The sequence below is a fragment of the Tachypleus tridentatus genome, chromosome 13, assembly GCF_004210375.1.
Source record: "Tachypleus tridentatus isolate NWPU-2018 chromosome 13, ASM421037v1, whole genome shotgun sequence".
In the NCBI taxonomy this organism is placed as follows: Eukaryota; Metazoa; Arthropoda; class Merostomata; order Xiphosura; family Limulidae; genus Tachypleus; species Tachypleus tridentatus.
Window position 1 is genome coordinate 234,425,300 of NC_134837.1, and position 19,954 is coordinate 234,445,253.

The window sequence follows — 19,954 nt, forward strand, 5'->3', positions numbered from 1 at the left end:
CGTTGATAATTAATCCATCATAACTGGCAAGTTATACTTAGTTACTTATCAGGTTTTCTAAACTAGGGATGAATAAACCTGAACCTGGGAGTTCTATAACCCATTTATGGCATACAATTCTGTTCAACTTGAAATGTGTTACGCTTACCCTTGTTGTTAATATATCAGATTGTGGATCAAGGAGTCTAACGTTAAACATATAACGCCATGTGTGTGAAGTATAAATAAGAGCGAACGAAAATCCTATTTTGCAGCTGAAAGAGCTTAGTCATTAGGTAAGGGTGAAGCTAGCTACTTGCTTTTAATGTATTCAGGAAGTCTCTGGTCTAGTCATTTAGCCTTCTTTCTACAATATATCATTCACATTAAAAATCACAGTTCTATTTCAGGTTAAAATATGAAACGTAAATAATAAAAATAATGAATCAGTTGAAGAAAATTGTTTCATGTAATTATATTTTGACAAACTTGTCTGACGTAAGTCCTTCATTCGCTAGTAATATAATGTACCAGAAATTATATAGTGTCATTGAACAAATGTAGGGTGTTTTCGTTGGTTTGTATACATTCTGCTATTGAAAGACTTTATAATGGTGACAGGTAATGTTACCAATTTTTACTTCGTACTTTGAGCTGTTTGGGCGTAACAGCTTGGATAATCAATCCCAGTATTTATTCAATAGTTGATAACGGATGGTGTTTACTCTTTGCTTTCCTTCTGAACACTCGATTTAAATACAGTTTGTCTATTTCTACATCCTAGAGGTCTTTGCCTTGTCGTTTAGCCCATATATCGCCATAAGATGCTATTCAGGTTGAAAAATGCAATATGATAAACATGTTTAATCAACGTAAATTTCAAAAATCAAATATTAATTGTAGTTGGGACGTGTAATCATGTAAGAATAAAAACATGAAAAATCAAATAAAATATATTTAAAGTTTCAAGTAATAAAAGTAACATTAACCGTAAACAAGTTCATTATAACAAAATGATTGAAACCGCTGTTTGGGTACAAGTAAAATCCAGCCAAGTGTTATTTACATTAAAACGTGCTTGGTGGCTTATACCACTAATATTTGGAATTTGATTTCCGTGATGGGTTATAGTACACTTAGCCCAAATTAGTAAATAATAATAATCATAAGCAAGCAAACTCAAAACAAATGCAACATATAGGCAAATTAGTACGCTTTTCAAATAAAGAAACTTGTACATAAAATAACCGAAAAAAAAAACGAAATGTAACAGAAAAAAGTTGCTTATTTTAAAATTTCAAGGAAAAATACACGAAGGTTATCTGCGCTAGCCATCCCTAATTTAGCAGTGTGAGAAAGATGTAAGGCAGCGACTCATCATCACCTGCCACCAACCTTTGGGCTACTCTTTTATTTATGAATAGTAAGATTGACCTGACATATAACACTCCAACGGCTGAAAGGACGAGCATGTTAGGTGGACCGGGGATTCTAACCCACAATCCTCAAAATACGAGTGGAGAGCCCTAACCCTCTGGTCATGCCGGATTAACAGAAACAAATTAGTCAACTATTCGAAAGACTTAGAGTTTTGGATCTTTACCTTTCTGTGTGATTCTATGTTCTAACCCTTTTATTTAAATTGAAAACAACATTAATAATCGTAGGAATGTGCAATTAATGTTTTACTTTGTTTCCGCATTTATATTTATTTTTTCCTTTATATTCAGAACTCCAGTTTAATTGTATTCCGTACCTGATGTATAGGCCTTAAATTAACGTTTAAATAAGGTAGGTTGAATTTTATTAGTTATTTGCCATTTATAGATTTCATACTTTAAAAACCTTAATACATTCCACTTTTCAACTGGCGCAGCTTTCTTTTCAATTATTCCCCAGTGGCACAATGATATTGTTTTGGACTTACACGCTAGAAACTGATTTCGATATCCGTGAATAGCATATTTTGACCTTTATGCTTAATTTCAAACAAACGACTAATCCTTTTCAAGTATTTCTTTGACCCTCTCGTTCTCACACGTATTGCCAGTAGTATTTATGTACCTAAACTCTAAACCCATTAGCAAATCAAATGACACCCTCCCATCACATTATCTATCATAAATGCTTATATTTATTATATTTATAGACTATGAGAAGAAGCTCCAAAATAAACAGATTTTGATGTCAATGTAGCTTAATCTAAAACAGCTTTAGTTTTAATCTCAGGTACTTGCGTAATTTCGAGCTTAAATAGTATTAAGTTAGCTGCTTCCAGTTAAGTTAAGCTAGAATTGAGTTTGCCAACTGTACAAAAAACAGTGCTCTCTTTTTAAACTATAATATTATTTTATTTTTACTTCTATGTAATTATAAGATCTTTATTAAATTGTTTTGTGGGTTAACCTTCAATGATTCGTTAGATTTCTTGAACTTGTAAGAATATTATTTTCATTATAATATCAAAAAAGTTGTTTCTTTTTCGAGTGGGACGAGACGTAGCCTAATGGTTGGCATGTCGGGATGCAGATGAAAAGTTCGTGGCTATATTTGTGTTATCAGAAGAAATATTTCACACTATCACATGTTATTTGGTTGAAAAACGTCTTTTTTTTTTTTTTACTGTGAGTAAGATTAATTGTTTTAATTCTTTCTGGTCTACATGGCCAAGCGTGTTAAGACGTGCGACTCATAATCTGAGGGGCGCGGGTTCGCATCCCCGTCGCGCTAAACATGCTCGCCCTCCCAGCCGTGGAGGTGTATAATGTGACGGTCAATCCCACTATTCGTTGGTAAAAGAATAGCCCAAGAGGTGGCGGTGGGTGGTGATGACTAGCTGCCTTCGCTCTGGTCTTACACTATTAAATTAGGGACGGCTAGCACAGATAGCCCTCGAGTAGCTTTGTGCGAAATTCAAAAACAAACAAACTTTGTGGTCAATACTTAACAATTCGATACGGCTGTATCTGACCGGAAGGAATTTTTGATCTGATTGTTAGTGAAAACAACAATAAATTTTATATAACAGATAAAAATAAAAATGAAGTCAAAACAGTTACTGTCGTTGAAACACATCAGACATGGAGATCAGTAATCATATATAAATAGGAAAACTCTTTAATTTTATGAATAAGAATAACTAATACAGGAAAGATGCTAAGTATTCAAATACGAAAACACAGAAGTGTCTTTATGAAAACTTTATCAGATAACATGTAATAATAACACAGAAAACAATAAGATAAAATTTCAGTACCTTCAATATATAAAACAAACTTTTTTGCAACTGAAACAGACAAAATTTAAGCAAATAATAATATTTTAGTATTTTTTTCACAATGCAATAACAAAGTTTTAGAACAAATAGCAATTTTAAAAGACACTTATAGATATTATATTGTTCATTGTGTTTGTGAAAATTAATGTCTCAAATGTCTTGTCAGTGAATCGGCAAGAATCAGACCTGAGGGTTTTGCCTCCGATGACAAACAAACACTCAACTGGAGCAGAGAATGCTTAATCACTCAGAAATCGTTTGACTAGTATAGATAGAATAGAAGAGATTTCATTCTTCTTCCAATGCCCTTTATTACGTATTTTGCTTTATCTCCTACGAGCTTTCAGTTTATTACGTTACGTATTTTAATTTCAAATAGCTGGAATTTAAATTTAAGTTTAGAAGATAATTAAATGCCGATATGTATCAAATTTACGATATTCACCAACAAGATGGATAAACACAAATATCTTTCTTAATACAAATATATTTTAATACAATTTTTAATAAAGGTTTATAAAAATAGTTATTACAATTGATGATCTATATACAAAGGTTTTACAAACTTACCAACAATACTGACTCTTCAAATATCGTTTGAAATTGAATATTTTATCGACGGTTCACGATGAGTGAATTAATTCTATGTTGATTTTGATTTGTTTTGAATTTCGCGCAAAGCTACTCGAAAGCTATGTGCGTTTCTATGTTTATACACAGGCATTTCACTTGACGGAAAGCTAGCTATATCTTCATTTTTGAGTTTTTCCGCTAAAGTTGTGCGATATCTTTATAGAAATACTAACATCCGAACATAATTCACTGAAGTTAAAAGATTTGTAATGTTCGAAATCTATAAATGTTCCTGGTCAAATATCTCTAGTTTTCTGAATAATAAGTGTTTATCACAGTTATAGTTTCAGAGATTTATAATATACTGACTGTAGCAAACCAACAATACAAAAACGTCTTTTTGCCCATCGGTTTAAAACTTTTAGAGTGAGGTTGTCAAAAGTTCAGTTAGCAACAGTGTTCATAGATAAACTAATGCTTTCGTAAAACTTATATTGTAGACTCTTACATTCGATATTTTTCTACAAATTTGGAGAGTAGACGGGTCTTTTGCAATATTAATTTAACAATATGAGTTATATGCATTTCTAAATATATACTGAACTGAAACGAGCATAGATATTAAAATAAATATCGAATAATAAATCCGTTACAACTAGAAGGTTGATTTCTTCTAAATTGCGAGGGTCACCAATGCAGATTTGTTCATGTTATACCAGTTACTCTAATATAACGTCGTAACTAATTATCCATATTTTAATAGTATAATTTTATTCTTACTTTTGACGAGCAATATTTGTAAAAAAAAACTGAATTTCCCTAGAATGAAAAATATGACTTTTCTTATTTACCCCTCCTCCGAGAAGTATGTAATTTAACGTAAATTAGTCATTATAATTTTGTCATCGTTAAGACAATGCATAATTTTCATAGCATTCAATTTCGTTGGTTACATAGCCATAAAATAGAAAATCAAACCCCTCTTGCCACACCCAAGTGTCATACCTTCTTTTTATAATGTGTCAATGATTTTCTCCAACGTTCAATACTATATCATTAATAACCAACAGAAAGCCAATGTTTTCATCTACAAATTACTTATTATATTACGTGTTTTTTTTTTCTGTAAGGATAACAATAATTCCACTTTTCGAACAAACTTCGATTAAAACAAAATAACGTGCTACGGATGTAATACTGATAGTCAATAAATTTGATTAATATAAAAGTTGATATTTATACTTACATTATTAAGTTTGCGCTAAATAATTCAATGAATACAAATGCTATGTCACTGAATCTGAAAACAAATGCTACAATTTTCCCAACCAAAGTATTCAAATACTTCCAAAAGCTGTCGTCAAAAGCATTCAAATACGAATATCTATGTCTGAGACACTTTTGCCTAGATCACTATTAAGTGAAATCAAAAGTATATGAGTTATTGACAGTTCATTCATTGGTTTTATCAGCTAATAAAGATATTTTATAACTGAAACATGAATAATATAATATAAATATGACATTTGAAACTTGACTAACAAACAGGCAGCGAAGATATAAAACACATCAAAACTAATATTGACAACACCAGATAAAAACAATGCCAATGTATGGACAATATCTTTTATGAGAAATAATAAGTAAGTAAGTGAAGAAAACAGACAACTGGTCACTTGTCAGAAAGAAGGTACTTGAATGCCAATGAAAATTTTTGGACATATCAGCCTGGAATATGACTACAGCTTTTAAGAAATAAGCGGTTTAGTGTCACAAGAAAAAGTATAGTAGAAAATAATATACTTTTAAAGTAGAGCTTTATTTAGAGTATTTTAGAGAATTTAAGGATACAGTATTTCAAATGCTATAATAAATCCTTCCAAAATGCGTAAAAATATACTAAGCTAACACAAGTTCCTGACACTTAGAAATCTTTTTTCGATTTTCAAACTTCTTACATCCTTTTAGGTTCATTAAAATGTATATCCGTTAGAAAATATAAAAAAGTAGCTTAACCCTTACTAATGATTTCAAAGAGAACGTCAGAAGGAGAAAGGGAAAGGTTTTTAACGTTCTTGGTACAGCAAAATTGTTGAAGATATTTTATGAAAGTTTAGGCTGTGATTATAGTCACAAACAAACACTAAATAAAAGTTGTTCATTACGACTACCAGGGCATAGTCACGTTTATTTTCTGCTTTAGAGATATCGTGGTCGCTGTCAAATTGACTATCTAAATTGTATCAATAAGCAAGATGACTATCATTGAGTAGTCGTGGATATGAAATTAACTATTAAGTAGTAAGGATGATCTATTACTAGTCAGTTTGACTGACTCTTAGTCAATTTAATCAATTAGTCAGTTTGACTACTTCCCAGTCAGAATGACCATGTCCCAGTCTGTTTGACCATTTTCCAGTCACCTTGACTACTTCATAGGAGCACTGCTATGCTAGTCTTAAGGACTACTTTGTGGTCAGGAAAACCAACTACATAGTCAGCATTAACTCACGAATTTGATGTTTCTTATAGCATTGAGGCGCAGTTCAAGCAAATGACTGTATATATGCATTTTGTTCCATAAATGCAACAATTGAAACGTGACCAGGCCTAAACTTTGCAAGAATTTATTTATTTATTTACTTTTATTTTGTGGGGGGGGGAATAAATTTCTTTCACACAAAATAAATCCTACCTCAATAAATCTTATTTATCGACCACTACTATTTCTTCACTGTTTTATTTGACAATTGTGTTTTTATATTGTTGAGTGCGTGTGCTGGAATATTCAAATATGAAATCCAATAGTCGATATATTTATTATTACAATCCACAACGATCTAAGTTATGACTGAAATAAGGGGTCGGAGGGGGAAGAAATCACACACAGCAATATTTTGTCGCACATTGGAGAATTACATATGACGTTTATAGAAACGACATAAACGTTTAATATTTACGTCTTATTTTCCTATACTATGTTTCAATAAAACAATATAATAATACAAATTTTTAACTTTCTACATTAGCTGAAGTGAATCCATCCGTATGTTTTTGTACAACTCGTTATGTGTAAACAAGGACGGTTGCCCGTTGTGTAGATCTGTACTACTGTAGTATAGTAGTAGTAGAGTAGGAATATTTATATTTAGGTAATGTTTTGAAGCAAGTATGAAATCGAAAACATTCCCCAGTCTTGACATCACAAATGCACATATTTTGTATCTTGATTGCATAACCTATGGTAGAAGCAAAATCCTGCAATGATCCATGTTGCTGCTCTGTTAAATTTAGCGCCAACTACACCGCTGTTAAAAAGATTTGTAATGGCCACCACTACACAGATGAAAGTTGTATACTCATTAAAAGGGGTCTTATCTGTTATTATTTTATAGACCTTTAATAATGAAAGATGACATACGATAATACGTAAATAATAAATCCTTATTTTTAATATATCAGCAGAGCTACAAATGCTAAAGCTTACACACTTTATGCAACGTGTGTATTATGGCGGGATCCACTGACACAGCCAACAATGGAGTTACAAATGGGGGCGGCAAGACAAATCATTTGATAGCAGCGAAAAAGTGAAACATATATTGTGTTTAATGTTTGTTTCTTTTAATTTAATATTATAAACTATCTAGAAATCTCTTTAGGTACAAAATGTATTTAAATTTTTAAACTCTATACTTTGAAATCGAATGGTGCGAGATAGGAGGCAGCGCTAGGCCGTACACAATGAATAGAAGGCCTGTGATCCTGCAAAATATTCCCCCCAACCCTTCTTTGCTCCCAGAAAACTTTCTCAGACTTTGGAGCCCTCCCATAATCCATACCACATCCATACCAGTGAGAGAAATGTAGGATCCGGGGGATATTGCATCAAGTCAGGAGCAACCGAGTTGTGTAGCTAAAATAATAAAAATTGTATACCCTTTCGAAAATCGGGGGATATTGCATCGAGTCACGAGCAACTGAGTTGTGTAGTTAAAATAATAAAAATTGTATACCCTTACGAAAATCGGGGGATACTATGGATCACGCATCAACATGCGTGTGCGTCTGCAGAGATTTCCTTGTGTTCACTCTACAGTCCACAATTCCTTTCGGATTTCTGTCCAATTTGGTGAATATGTTAGTTAGGTTGAGGTCTGGCCAATGAATGTTTTTGACCACCCGGGGGGATGTGTCGCAAGAATTTGCATTTTGAAGTACGTTTTTATTCGCTAGATTAAGGGCAAGTCCGAGGATACACCGTCGATTCGCGGGCGAACTACATTTGCTAGTTGTTATTGTTGAAATTTATCATTAAATCTAGTTAAATAAAAGATACATTTTACGTTCCAGAATGAAAACCCGTGACATTTGGATGCATGTCTTGTATGATATTTATTAATAGACAATGTAAAGTTTGGTAAACTTTCGATTTAAATATGGCAGAACAGTCAGGAGTTTTCAATATTTTCCCTTGCATTAAATGTAATTATAAGCTCAGGCATTTTAGCAAGCTTCTTTCACATTTTTCTATGGTTCATGAGCATGAGCCTAGATTTGTTATCCCATGTGGGGTTAATGGATGTGAAAGACCATTCAAAAGCATCAGATGTTTGAAAAGACATATAAATGAAAAGCATGGATGATTTGCTTCTACCAGTATGCATGATAATGAAGCTGGTGGTGAATATTCCGAGTACTTTATGGAACAGAGGTATAAAAACTCTGACAGTGATGAGGCAGTTGATGGTAATAAGGAGATGGTTGTCACAGACCAAGGAAGAACCTTAGCTAAAACAATTCTGCAGCTGCGTAAAAATGAAAAAAAAAAACTTACAAAACTACAAGTAATTTTTCAAATTTGTCCTGTTCTATTATGGCTGCCAAAGATGAACATTTATTCCAAACCATAAAAAGAACATTGATCAGTGAGAGGGGTTCCTAGAAATAGTAGAGTTACAGTGATGGAAGGTTGCAAGAAAGAAAGTATTGACTTTCGTTCCATGATTGAAAATTTTACTGACCACAATATTTTCCAGTCTTACATTGAAGATAATTTGGCATTTGTAAAACCTGTTGAGTGTGACCTGGTAATTGCTGGTGATGGGAAACATGACACAATGCAGTGTATTTTTTTTATTAGATACTCTGAAGTGTCTGCACTAAACATGATATTTTTAGCCAGGTTGTTTATCCTTGCCAGTCAGCTGATGATTGTCTTAGAGATTCGTTGATGGTGAACATTTCAAAAACCATCCATTCTGACAGGAAACTCTTCTTGCCCTTCAAATCATTCACTATTTTGATGAGTTTACAGCTATGAACCAGGCTGGAATACGAGCTCCTGCTTACAAATATGCTGCTTTCTACTATCAGTTAGGCAATATTGAACCTGCTTTTAGATCTCCGCTTCATTGTATATTCTCATCAATCTTGGTGAAGAACCAAAATGTGAAAAACATGAGCTAAATACAGTGATGAGACCTTTGATTGAAGAACTATCTGTTCTTGAAAACATTGGCATTGACATTGTCACACCAGAGGAAACATTCAAATTCAGAGGTGCACATCTTGTTGTTGTTGCAGATAATTTGGGAAGCCATACTATTGGAGGGTTTCTTGAATCATTTTTTGCTCTCTGATCAAGTAGATTCTGCATGGTAACTCGGGATGATTTAAGAAAGTTGACTGATGTTTCAAAACGTCCAGAAAGATCTATTGCATCCTATAATTACCAAATTGCATTGGTCGAAACAGAACCGACTTTGTCAAGTACATATGGGGTTAAAAAAAGATCGACCCTGAACGTTCTGCAGCAATTTCACGTGACAAATGCTCTACTACCTGATATATTACATGACCTTTTCAAATCTGGTTTGATGTCAGAAATTTTAGTTTTAATCATAGATCAGTATGTCTTGTCTGGATACGTCAGCCTTCAGTACCTTGCAGGCAGAGTGAAGAAGTTCCACTACAAAGGAACTGATAAAAACAATAGGCCTGAGTTTGTTATTTTGAGAGGGTCTGTACACATTAAGCAAAAAGCTGTGCAAGTTTGGTATCTCTTAAGGTTATTTCGATTACTGGTGGGTGATACAGTACCAGAAGGCAACAACAAATGGGAAGTTCTGTTGGCTCTGCTGGATATTGTAGAATTGATAATGTGTCCATCAATGTCATAAGCAAGCATTGAATTCTTAAATGATGTGATACAACAGTTCCATTCTCTTTATGAAAAAGAATTTTCAAATAGAACTCTCAAGCCAAAGGAAAATTTTACTTTCCATTACCCAGAGATGACCCTCAAATTTGGTCTACTGAGGAATGTGTGGACCATGAGATTTGAGGCCAAACATAGTTTGTTTTTGTTGATGTTGCAAGACGTACCAAAAACAAAAGGAATCTAGCCAAAAAATGGCAATGAGACACCAGTATAAACTCTGCTCACATTTGGAAAGCAATGGATTTCTTGCAATAGATGTCTTTGACCTGATTAATCCTGTCAGATTGCCTATGAATTCACACGGAGAAGAGAGAAACTTTCTCAGTGAATTTGTTGGGGAAGGCGATTTTGTCTCTAAAGCATCAGATTGTACAGTCAACTGCCTCACATACAACACAGGGACAATGCTTATCAATAGCTATGAATTCGACAGCTTTCAATTTTCTTCAGTGATCTGTTGCTTTGTTCTTTGGGGAAAATCTTTTTGTATTGTCAAAAATACCAAACTGTTGATTATCACAGGCATTTTCATGCTTACGTTGTAGAGCCAATGAGAAGCTATGAACTCCTAAGCATTCCAAATCTTTATGATCATTACCCATTGCCTTGTCATGTGAACAAAGGTGAAAATATAATCATCCTACATCACTATATTCGTGGCGACTGAATGATGACAAATTTTAAAGGAACTCGGTAATCAGTGGTATATTTTAACCTATTGTATGTAACTTGGTGTGTACCTTCCAGTGACAAATTTCATCAAAATGTTTGATATATTTTATGTAAATTTGTTTTTGCCTTTCTGTGACATATTTCATCAAAATTTTCAGAGAGAACTTGTGTCATATTAATATGTATCATGCATATTTGCACCAAAATCACCACTATTATCACCATCTGTTGAGGTCAGACTACTTATATTTGATTTCACTTTTTAAGGTTACTATTTGTTAGGAAAACACCAAATTACTTATTTATCTGATTTATACCACTCCTGCTGATGTTAAATTTATGGAAATTTAATATATCTTTTTGGTGTTTTGTAGTTGTTCTTCAATGACAACTTTTCTGCATGTGTATACATATAAATCATTTTTTATCAGTACCATACTTTTATATTCCAGAGAGATGGCTTTATCCCACCACATTATCTACAATGAAAAAAAAAACTGTGGTGCCAGTGGATGATATGGGATTGTTACTCAGTAAGATTTCTGACAACATAAATCTGGATGTAGGTGCTACCAACTTGTCAGCTCAAGTGTACATGGAAGACTGGCAGGACTGGGTGGATGTTCAATGGTCTGATATTCCAAAACCACGAGCAAAGTTGCGCGTTTCTCTGATTTCTAATGCTGGGGCCTCTGACGGAGAGATAGCTGTTGTGGTAAGTCGTTTGTAAGAATGTGCAACCCATTTTAATTTGAGTGATTATATTCATTTATGTAGTCATTAAAAATCACTCTGCGTAAACTTTATTTCGAAGAAGAGAAGTAATTTTTTTCAATATACATTATTCAACATAGCACAATTACTGTAGTTAATTTTTTATTACAAACTTAGACCCGTTAAAATTTTATTTTTGAACAGAATCCACCGAACCCTGAAATGCCTTCAAGCAAGCAAAATGCATTTTTACCCGGTCCCAAAGCTGAACAAATTTAATCCATATCATAATGGTAGGATATGTCCTAATAAATGTCAAACAGATATTTGAATCTGTTTAAAAAATAGTTTCATCTTTCACTTGAGAAAATTAGGCCTCAGTTAGTAATTCAATGCAATCAATCAACCCCAATTTGTAAGTGTTTTGAACTATTTAATATTTTCTTTGGTCAGCATCTTAGCATTCAAGCCTTGACGAGTACCCTTTAAGCTGGAATGTTTATCAAGTCTGCCTAGTTCTACTGCGTTGTTGTTGTCGCAAGGGAAGCCTGTTGAGAAAAAAGGTCGCTTACATTTACTAGATGCAGTCTACACTGAGGTTTCCAATTATACCTTGTAAGTGCTGTGCAGTGAATACCATGTGTACCATTTCTGATTGCAAGCGTGTAATTATATCTCTTCAGATGTCTTCATCTGTGCTTGATAGCCTGCCCAACCTCTATTTTCCAGATATCCCACTTCAAAGCAGTATGACCAAGTAGTGGATGAATTATTTAAGCGCTACCCTCAGCTATCAGATGCTCCAAATCTAACACCCTAAGGTGTTCGTGTAAGTACTATCCACACGTGCATTATGTTATGTTTGTTGTGAAATATATTTTCATCACAAATATATTCTTTTATCTATACATTTGACTTTATGAGCACAAAAGCCAATGAGCCCAATAAAATTCGTCTTAAAGTGCATAACAGGAATGATCATATCATCACTTGTAATGGTGTAAATGTATTCTGCAAGAAATATGTTCATTAGTTGCAAAAAAAAATTAAAGGGTATTTTTTGTGTTGCATAATATCAGTGAAGAAACAAGTGAAAATTTTGTGGGAAGTTATATTTTTTTAAAATAGACACAAGTACATATATCTACCAAGGAGGGGCTGTAGAAAATTCTACTTTGATACTTTCAAATATTTGTTTTGTTTGTATACGATGTAACATGACTCAACTAATGAAACACAACTAATTTGACTCTAAAGAGAATACATTGTCAAAATGAACTCGTACAATTGATTTACTAACTAGTATGTGTATGACTTTCAGTTTCTCAGATTAAACCTGAAAAATGCCAAAAGTGGTTTAAAAAAATACTGTTTAAAATAATTATAGTTATACCAGGGCAGTTTTGTTATTCATTCTCAATAGAACTAATTTTGTTAATTCTAATTGCAGGAGCTGTGGAAGATGAGGCTTCGTTAGAAATTCCAGAATAATAGAAAGTGGAAGGATTCATCATTGCCTATAGTCCAAGAAAGAAAGAAAAAGACGAAAACTGCAACAGTTGAAACCACATCTCAGAACAGAGGCTATATGGTTTAAAGCAATACTTGTGTGAAAACCCTGTTGGGGAGGATGAAACTTCAACCAAAAAACACAAGGAATGGATGAAAACCCGTCTGCATTGCAGAAAAAAGGGTGATCTTTGTAAAGTGGACTTGCTTATGGACAAAACTCTGTATGATCGTAGGAAACTGGTCATTGACAACACTCCTGTCAATGAACTTGTAGAGCATTATAATTTCATAGTGGTATCACCAGCACAGCTGTTGAATGACTTTAAGCGGCTAGGAAATGATGCAGAAAAAGTCAACTTTCTCTCTCAATATAAGGACTCAGTAAATTATCATCTGCAGGACAGAAACATATCACCAGAAAATAGTCCATTGCTAGCATTTCTTATGAAACAGTCCTCACACATGCCTGATGTTACATCTAGTATTGCCATTCTTGGTACCCCTTTTCTTCTAAAAGAAAGTAAAAGTATCATAGTTGGTACTGAAGTTAAGGAATCTGCTGAGAGTAGTATATACATTCAATGTGGGTCAATTTCTCAGTTTTATGATCAGGAATTCAAACTATATGTTGATGGCTTTGATATTTGTGCTACTGAAGATTTTGTGGAAGCATTCACTATGTATGTAGGGAGTTTACATATCTTTAACTTTGCATTTCCAACAAAACTCAAGAAAAGGTTCAACTTTGTTGAAATAGTTGTTCTGAAGCTCTATGATCAGTCCAGGAAAATTACCGAATCTGAAAAAGATGCAGACAGATGTGTTTTTCAGTTGCTTGATCTCTTGAATGTCAAAAAATATAGCAGCGGGAAATCTGTCAAAACGTCCAAAGGTAAAGGAAGAGGAAAGTGTTCAAAGCCATAAGGTTATATTAGATCTGGTAATAGTAACTTGTTATGAGCATTTGATCCAGGGTGAATTTGCAAAAACCAAGTGCAAAGTTCAGTCGTTTATTTTCAAATTGTTGCTGCATTTTGAATTTTATTTTGGTACATGTATATTGATATACATTTCTGTTCAGTTTGGAATAAAAATGATGCTGCTAAAATGCATTTTATATTTTTCAGGATGGTAGCAGGTTACTGGGACTTAGGTTGAATCATCAAATGACAGCGGGATTGACTGCTCAATGATGGTTCTGCTGACCAAAACTGACTGACGATGGTCTCTTTGTCTAACAGTGACATTGCAGAGGTGGTCCTGACCGGGTCAACATAACTTATCCACCAGGGTCGTTGGATGGTCATAATGACAACAGCTCCTTGGGCAAATAAGGTTATACTGACTATGTCATGATTTCTCTGTAGTGGTTTGTAGATAGACAATGAGACTCTTGTCAGGTAGTCAGCATTGGTTAGAATGACTACCTAACAAAAGTCATAACGACTATCATAGAGCAGTCAAATTTATTACCTGCTAGGTATCCCTTCCACCATCATCTGACTATTTTCCGACTACACAATAGTACAAATGACTCATTATTAAAGGTCATATGAGATAGTCATCGATTTTAACGACTACTTGAAGAGTCATTTTTGGCACCGCTTAACTACCTGATTTACTATTCAAAAGTCGTCGCCGTGACTAGTTCTTATTTTGAGTGAATGTTCGCCTTAGTACAATCAAGACAAACATATTTATTAAACTTGATGGGTATAATGTGTGATAAACAAAAAGGACCATTGCGAATACAAGGTGACACGTTATGTAAAGTATTAATTCATAATTTTGTTAGCGTATTTAGCCCTAGTGTAGCTTTGCGCGAAATTCAAAACAAACCAATCAAACCATAATTTTGCTAATTCCAGCACCTTATACCAACAACCTTACGAGACGTATCACACGTGTTTACTTGTTAACTTTTATGCAAAGTACTTGAGGGCTACTAAATTAGCCGTCCATAAGTTAAAAATGAAAGAAAGGAAGGCAGTTAGTCAATATCTCTGGTGACTCTTGGGCTATTCTTTACCAACAGAAAGGGGTATTGATACCTTCGTATTATAAAGTCTCAACAGCTAAGACAGAATATATTTAATTAAGAGATTCCATCCTACGGCCCTAAAGTTGCGAGTTAAGGGTTTTAACCAATAGGCTATGTGAAGTTATATATGATATGGGATAAAAGAGATCCAACATGACCTAAAGGCGTAAGAAACTGAAATGTGTCAAAGCAAGCAAAGATGGGAAAGTAGAAATAATTGATTTCTTACATTCCTGAGATCTATGTCTACAATTCTACTATTGAACAAAACCAACTAAAACAATGAACTGAGAAAACTAAATGCTAACTCTATATAATATATTCGAAATTGTAAAAGAGAATACAAGTGTCGAAAGTTTACTGAGAAAGCCGGGTTTTGGAATAGCGACCACATTGCTCTTTACCGAAAACGCCTGCATTGAAATTAGTAATACATTTTAAATACAAAGCCAATACAAAAGATTGTGTTAAGGAGATTATGTTTTTTTTAATTTCGCGCAAAACTACTCGAAGGCTATCTGCGCTAGCAGTCCCTAATTTTGCAGTGTAAGGCTAGAGGGAAGGTAGCTAGTCATCACCACCAAACGCCAACTCTTTGGCTACTATTTCACCAACGAAGAGTGGGATTAACATTACATCATAACGTCTCCACGGCTAAAATGGAGAGCATGTTTGGTACTATGAAGATTCAAACCCGCGACCCTCAGATTACGAATCCATCGCTTTAACCCACCTAACCATGCCGGGCTTTAATTATTGAAGACAAGAGCTGAGTATATACTTGTTTGTACAACCCACTTTCAAAGCAATCAAAATTTATATCATAGTTGTTATTAAAATAAATTTACACATTTGTAAAATGTAATTTGCAGAGACGTTGTGTAGTTTCTTCAACTTAATATTCGATTGGAAAGTAAAATGTATGTGTTATGTTTTAAATCATAGTGTGAGCTATAAATCAAAAAATTTATTATTATACTTTATTTATGTGACAGTTATAGTGTTTGCTTGAAGCTAAACCTAGCAATAATGTAAAGACAATTGACATTTTTCACCTAAATAGCACCTTAGATGACACTAGAGTAAAATACCAAGTCAGCATATCTTCTCTTCCTTACCATTTCTTACCAGAGGAACCAGTCGCCTTTGTGGCTCTATTAAATTAATAATCGGATTGACTGTAACAGTTATGACATATTTTGAGCTGAAAGCGTGAAATGTGTCCGGTGGGAAATCGCGACTTGAGAATTGGATCTTCCGAATCATTGTGAAATAAAATGGTAACCATAGTTAATCAACTGCAATTTAAGCATTACCAAAGTAAAGCTATTTATCTTCGTGAAAAGTAATTGTTTGTTTGTCTTACATACCCATTTTTTGCATAAAATTCATTGTTCTTTTTATAACTGTTACTTCAGACTGTATAAAAATGCTAAGACATATCTGAAAGAGACAAGTACAGCACTTTTTTCTGAACGTCTTATGGCTTTAATTTTCTCTTCTCTAAAATATTTAATTAACTCTCAAACGATGTGACATAAAAGTCAAAAGCTCACAATAAGTATACATTTTTAAGTAAAAAATTCTACTATTTTCTTCTGGTCCTGTTATTACACTGTGTCATAACAATCACATACCACGCAGGTTGCTTTGAAGCATCATAGTAGAAAATGCAAGGAGAATAAAAAAATTACCTCAATTTCATACACAACAAAGAATATCAAAAAGATACAAAAACTGTAGAAGTAACGGATAAACTACAGGTGACATAGCATCAATAATGTTAAACATTTCCTTACAATATGCAATTAACTTAATTCTATAAACAAGCAAGTTAAAGCAACATTACGTTTGTTGGAGATTTGGTATCTTACTAAGTCGAGAGAAAAATAAATAAAAAGTAATGGCCTACTATAAAATTTGACCAACTATAATCCGACATCCTAAGCCCGGATAATAATAGAAAATCCATACAAATTTGGTATATTCCTTCAAAGATTCTACATAGAAAGTTTTCTATAAAACTTTAGCAAATACTAAGAAAATACGATTTAGGTGAGGTGCTACAAGGATAAGAGTTTATAATAGAATGGTGATTGTGTCCCACATTGGTGGTTCGTATATTGGGGTTATTTCTATCATAATTTTATATTTGTGATGTATTTTTGAAATAATGTAAGGCCACAGAGGGAGTAGCTACTGAAAATAGATCAAATCGCTCGAAATTATTTAGTTTCAATCGAACATTACTATGTTTGGTTGCAGAAAAACAAAAGCAACAACAACAACACAAAAAGAAACAGGCATTCGTGGATTCAAACAATCACTGAGTGAATTAACAGAAAAGCATGGTTCACTTTCACGCACTAATTATTAACTTATTTTGGATCCTATGGACAAATGCTGTTCACAAGTCGCTAATTACCACAAACAAATGTAGTCCCTTGACTTAGTGGGCCTAAATTTTAAGAATTGGAGCTCAGAAGAGTGGACATTTTTACCACAAAGTTTCGAATCTGGGCACAAAAGTTTTATACCGTACGGTGGTATATGGGTTTGAAGCCAACTTAGAAAATAGTAAAGGATAGTATTACGGTTGGTAGCTTTGTTAGCTAGTAAATCTAGTCCATTTATTGCGACTATCTCAATGTATTTTGGCATTAGAGATAGTCTTACTTTTCAAGCATTGATGTAGTTTTAAGGAGAAGATCTATACATTCTTCCAGAGGTTGACGTGTTTTGATGATTTTCATGAACTGTTCATAAATGGTGAGGCGTAAATTATTAACTTTAGTGAGCTGTAGTTTAGACCTAACTGCAACTAACAACTCTTACCATTGTTGGAAGGACAGGATAGAATCAAAAGTATCAAGAAATTGACACTGGTTTGAAAGTGTTAACATGGTAGATGAGGTTGTTAGTACTGCCAGAAATGGCCAGAAACTATATTAAATACAGCTTCAAGAGGACAATTACTGTCATTAATCTTAAACATAGTGCTATTGTCATTTTTATAGAAACCATGAACATAAATATTGTTACTCGTAATGTTGTGGCCTGAACATTTTACTCTGCTGTAAAAAATATATATATTCACGTATTAACTTTGCTATTTCACTGTTTAAAAGTATTTTGAAAGGAAACTGATAAATCGACTAGGTTTAAAATATAAAGAGTACATTACCTCTGCAGGCGGTTTTCCAGCATGAGCTTCGCAAATTAGTTGTACAGTATTTCCAGCTGTTGTCACAAGATAATGGCCTTGTACGATTTGAGGTGGTTCTGGTGGAACTGAAAAATAGAGATGTTTACTCTGTATATAAATTTGCTTTATACGTTTAACGTTAATATTTTTTTAATAACAGTTTCTAACTATTTTGTAGGACATAGCAATCCATATAAAACGTAAGTAAACTCGTATATTTTAAAACTACGCATACACAAATGAAAGCCGGACCTGTAAATATGTGTATATATTTAATAAACATTGTATGAAACCTTTACTAGAACAACAATTGTAATGAGTGATATATATTAGCACCACAAAATGGTAAAGAAAATTTAGATATAACAAATGAAATCACGAAATACTGAAAAATTATTTAAAGTAGGTGAAATATTTTCCAGGTGAAAAACTTTGGTAATATCTTCCAGGCAATAAGTGTGTGTGTTTTTCTTATAGCAAAGCCACATCGGGCTACCTGCTGAGCCCACCGAGGGGAATCGAACCCCTGATTTTAGCGTTATAAATCCGGAGACATACCGCTGTACTAGCGGGGGTCTATAACATCTTCCAACTATCGTTGTGGATACCATACGTATCCAATTATGTATCTTATTGCAAAACCATCTTTCTTGCATTCATTGTAATGTTGTTTGTAAACTTACAATTAAAATAATTGTATTTACTTTTCATAGAGTAAAATATATTACATTGCTGTCCAATGTACTATGTTATAATTTATATCTTTACTGCATTGTTCTAAAATTGAAGTATTTTAAAATAGTTAAAATCGTGAAATTATCTAATACCTTCTTTTAAGGAAAATGAAAAATGCTAATTATATTAGCAAACCAATGTAAAACACTTTAAACTTGTTCTAATGAAAAAACGTGAGCAACAAATATTTAACTTTTGAAAATATAATTTATAATGAGAAATTCAAGTTTTCATAAATCATCTTCTTGGTTAAATTTACAATTAAGTGTTATTCTTTTCTACGAAATGATTTCCAATTGTTTTTTAAATTGAAATTTCTTTCCTCTCTTACCTCAACAAGAAAGGAGTCTGATTTAGAAAAATAAAAAAAAATAAAAAAAACTTTTATCCTTTCTTAATGTAATACTAGAGCTCGAAACAAAACAGGATCTGCCAAACCAGAGTTGAAAAAATACGATTTTGTAAAATATTTATTAAAGTTTAAACATTCTAAAAGAAAAAGAAAGCACGTGAAACATTATCTATTACCATTTATCTGACCAGAAACACTGTGTTCCTTCACGGATTATTGCAGTTTATCATCTAACACACAAAGCTCAAATTACCCATTAACATGTATTGTGAACAATATGTTTTTCCTAATTTCCGAGCTCACTACTTTATTATTTAGAGCTGATTAGTACTATTTTGGTTCAATATTTCCCGTATTAAAAAAACTATATTCTTCCCGTAAAGCCGTAATGGCAAAACGATGAGAAAACCCAATAAAATAAGTTCAATATTATGAACACGAACACTCAAACCTCAGATCTGTAGATCAGCAAAGTAATATAAAAAAAAAAACGTAATTAAGACAATACTCTAAAACAAACTGATCAGAAAAACAAATTGGCGGGATTTATTGCATCCGAAATTAAAGGCTACTAAAGAATCAAACGCATTGAACAATTAAAATTGCTGCCAATACATTTTGCCATAATAAGATTTTGCTTGTCAAATATTTGATTTTACGAGCTTGTAAAT

General features: G+C 33.2%; 1 protein-coding gene across 3 annotated transcripts in view; it reads right to left on the reverse strand.

Annotated features, from left to right (window-relative positions):
* The window catches only part of LOC143236991 (irregular chiasm C-roughest protein-like), a 136,474-nt gene that overhangs the window by 34,033 nt on the left and 82,487 nt on the right, over positions 1–19,954 (reverse strand). For all 3 annotated transcript variants that reach the window (XM_076475767.1, XM_076475766.1, XM_076475765.1), the window contains one exon: positions 18,176–18,282. In XM_076475767.1, coding sequence (XP_076331882.1) covers positions 18,176–18,282 — 107 coding nt within the window. The remainder of the gene's footprint in view (positions 1–18,175; positions 18,283–19,954) is intronic.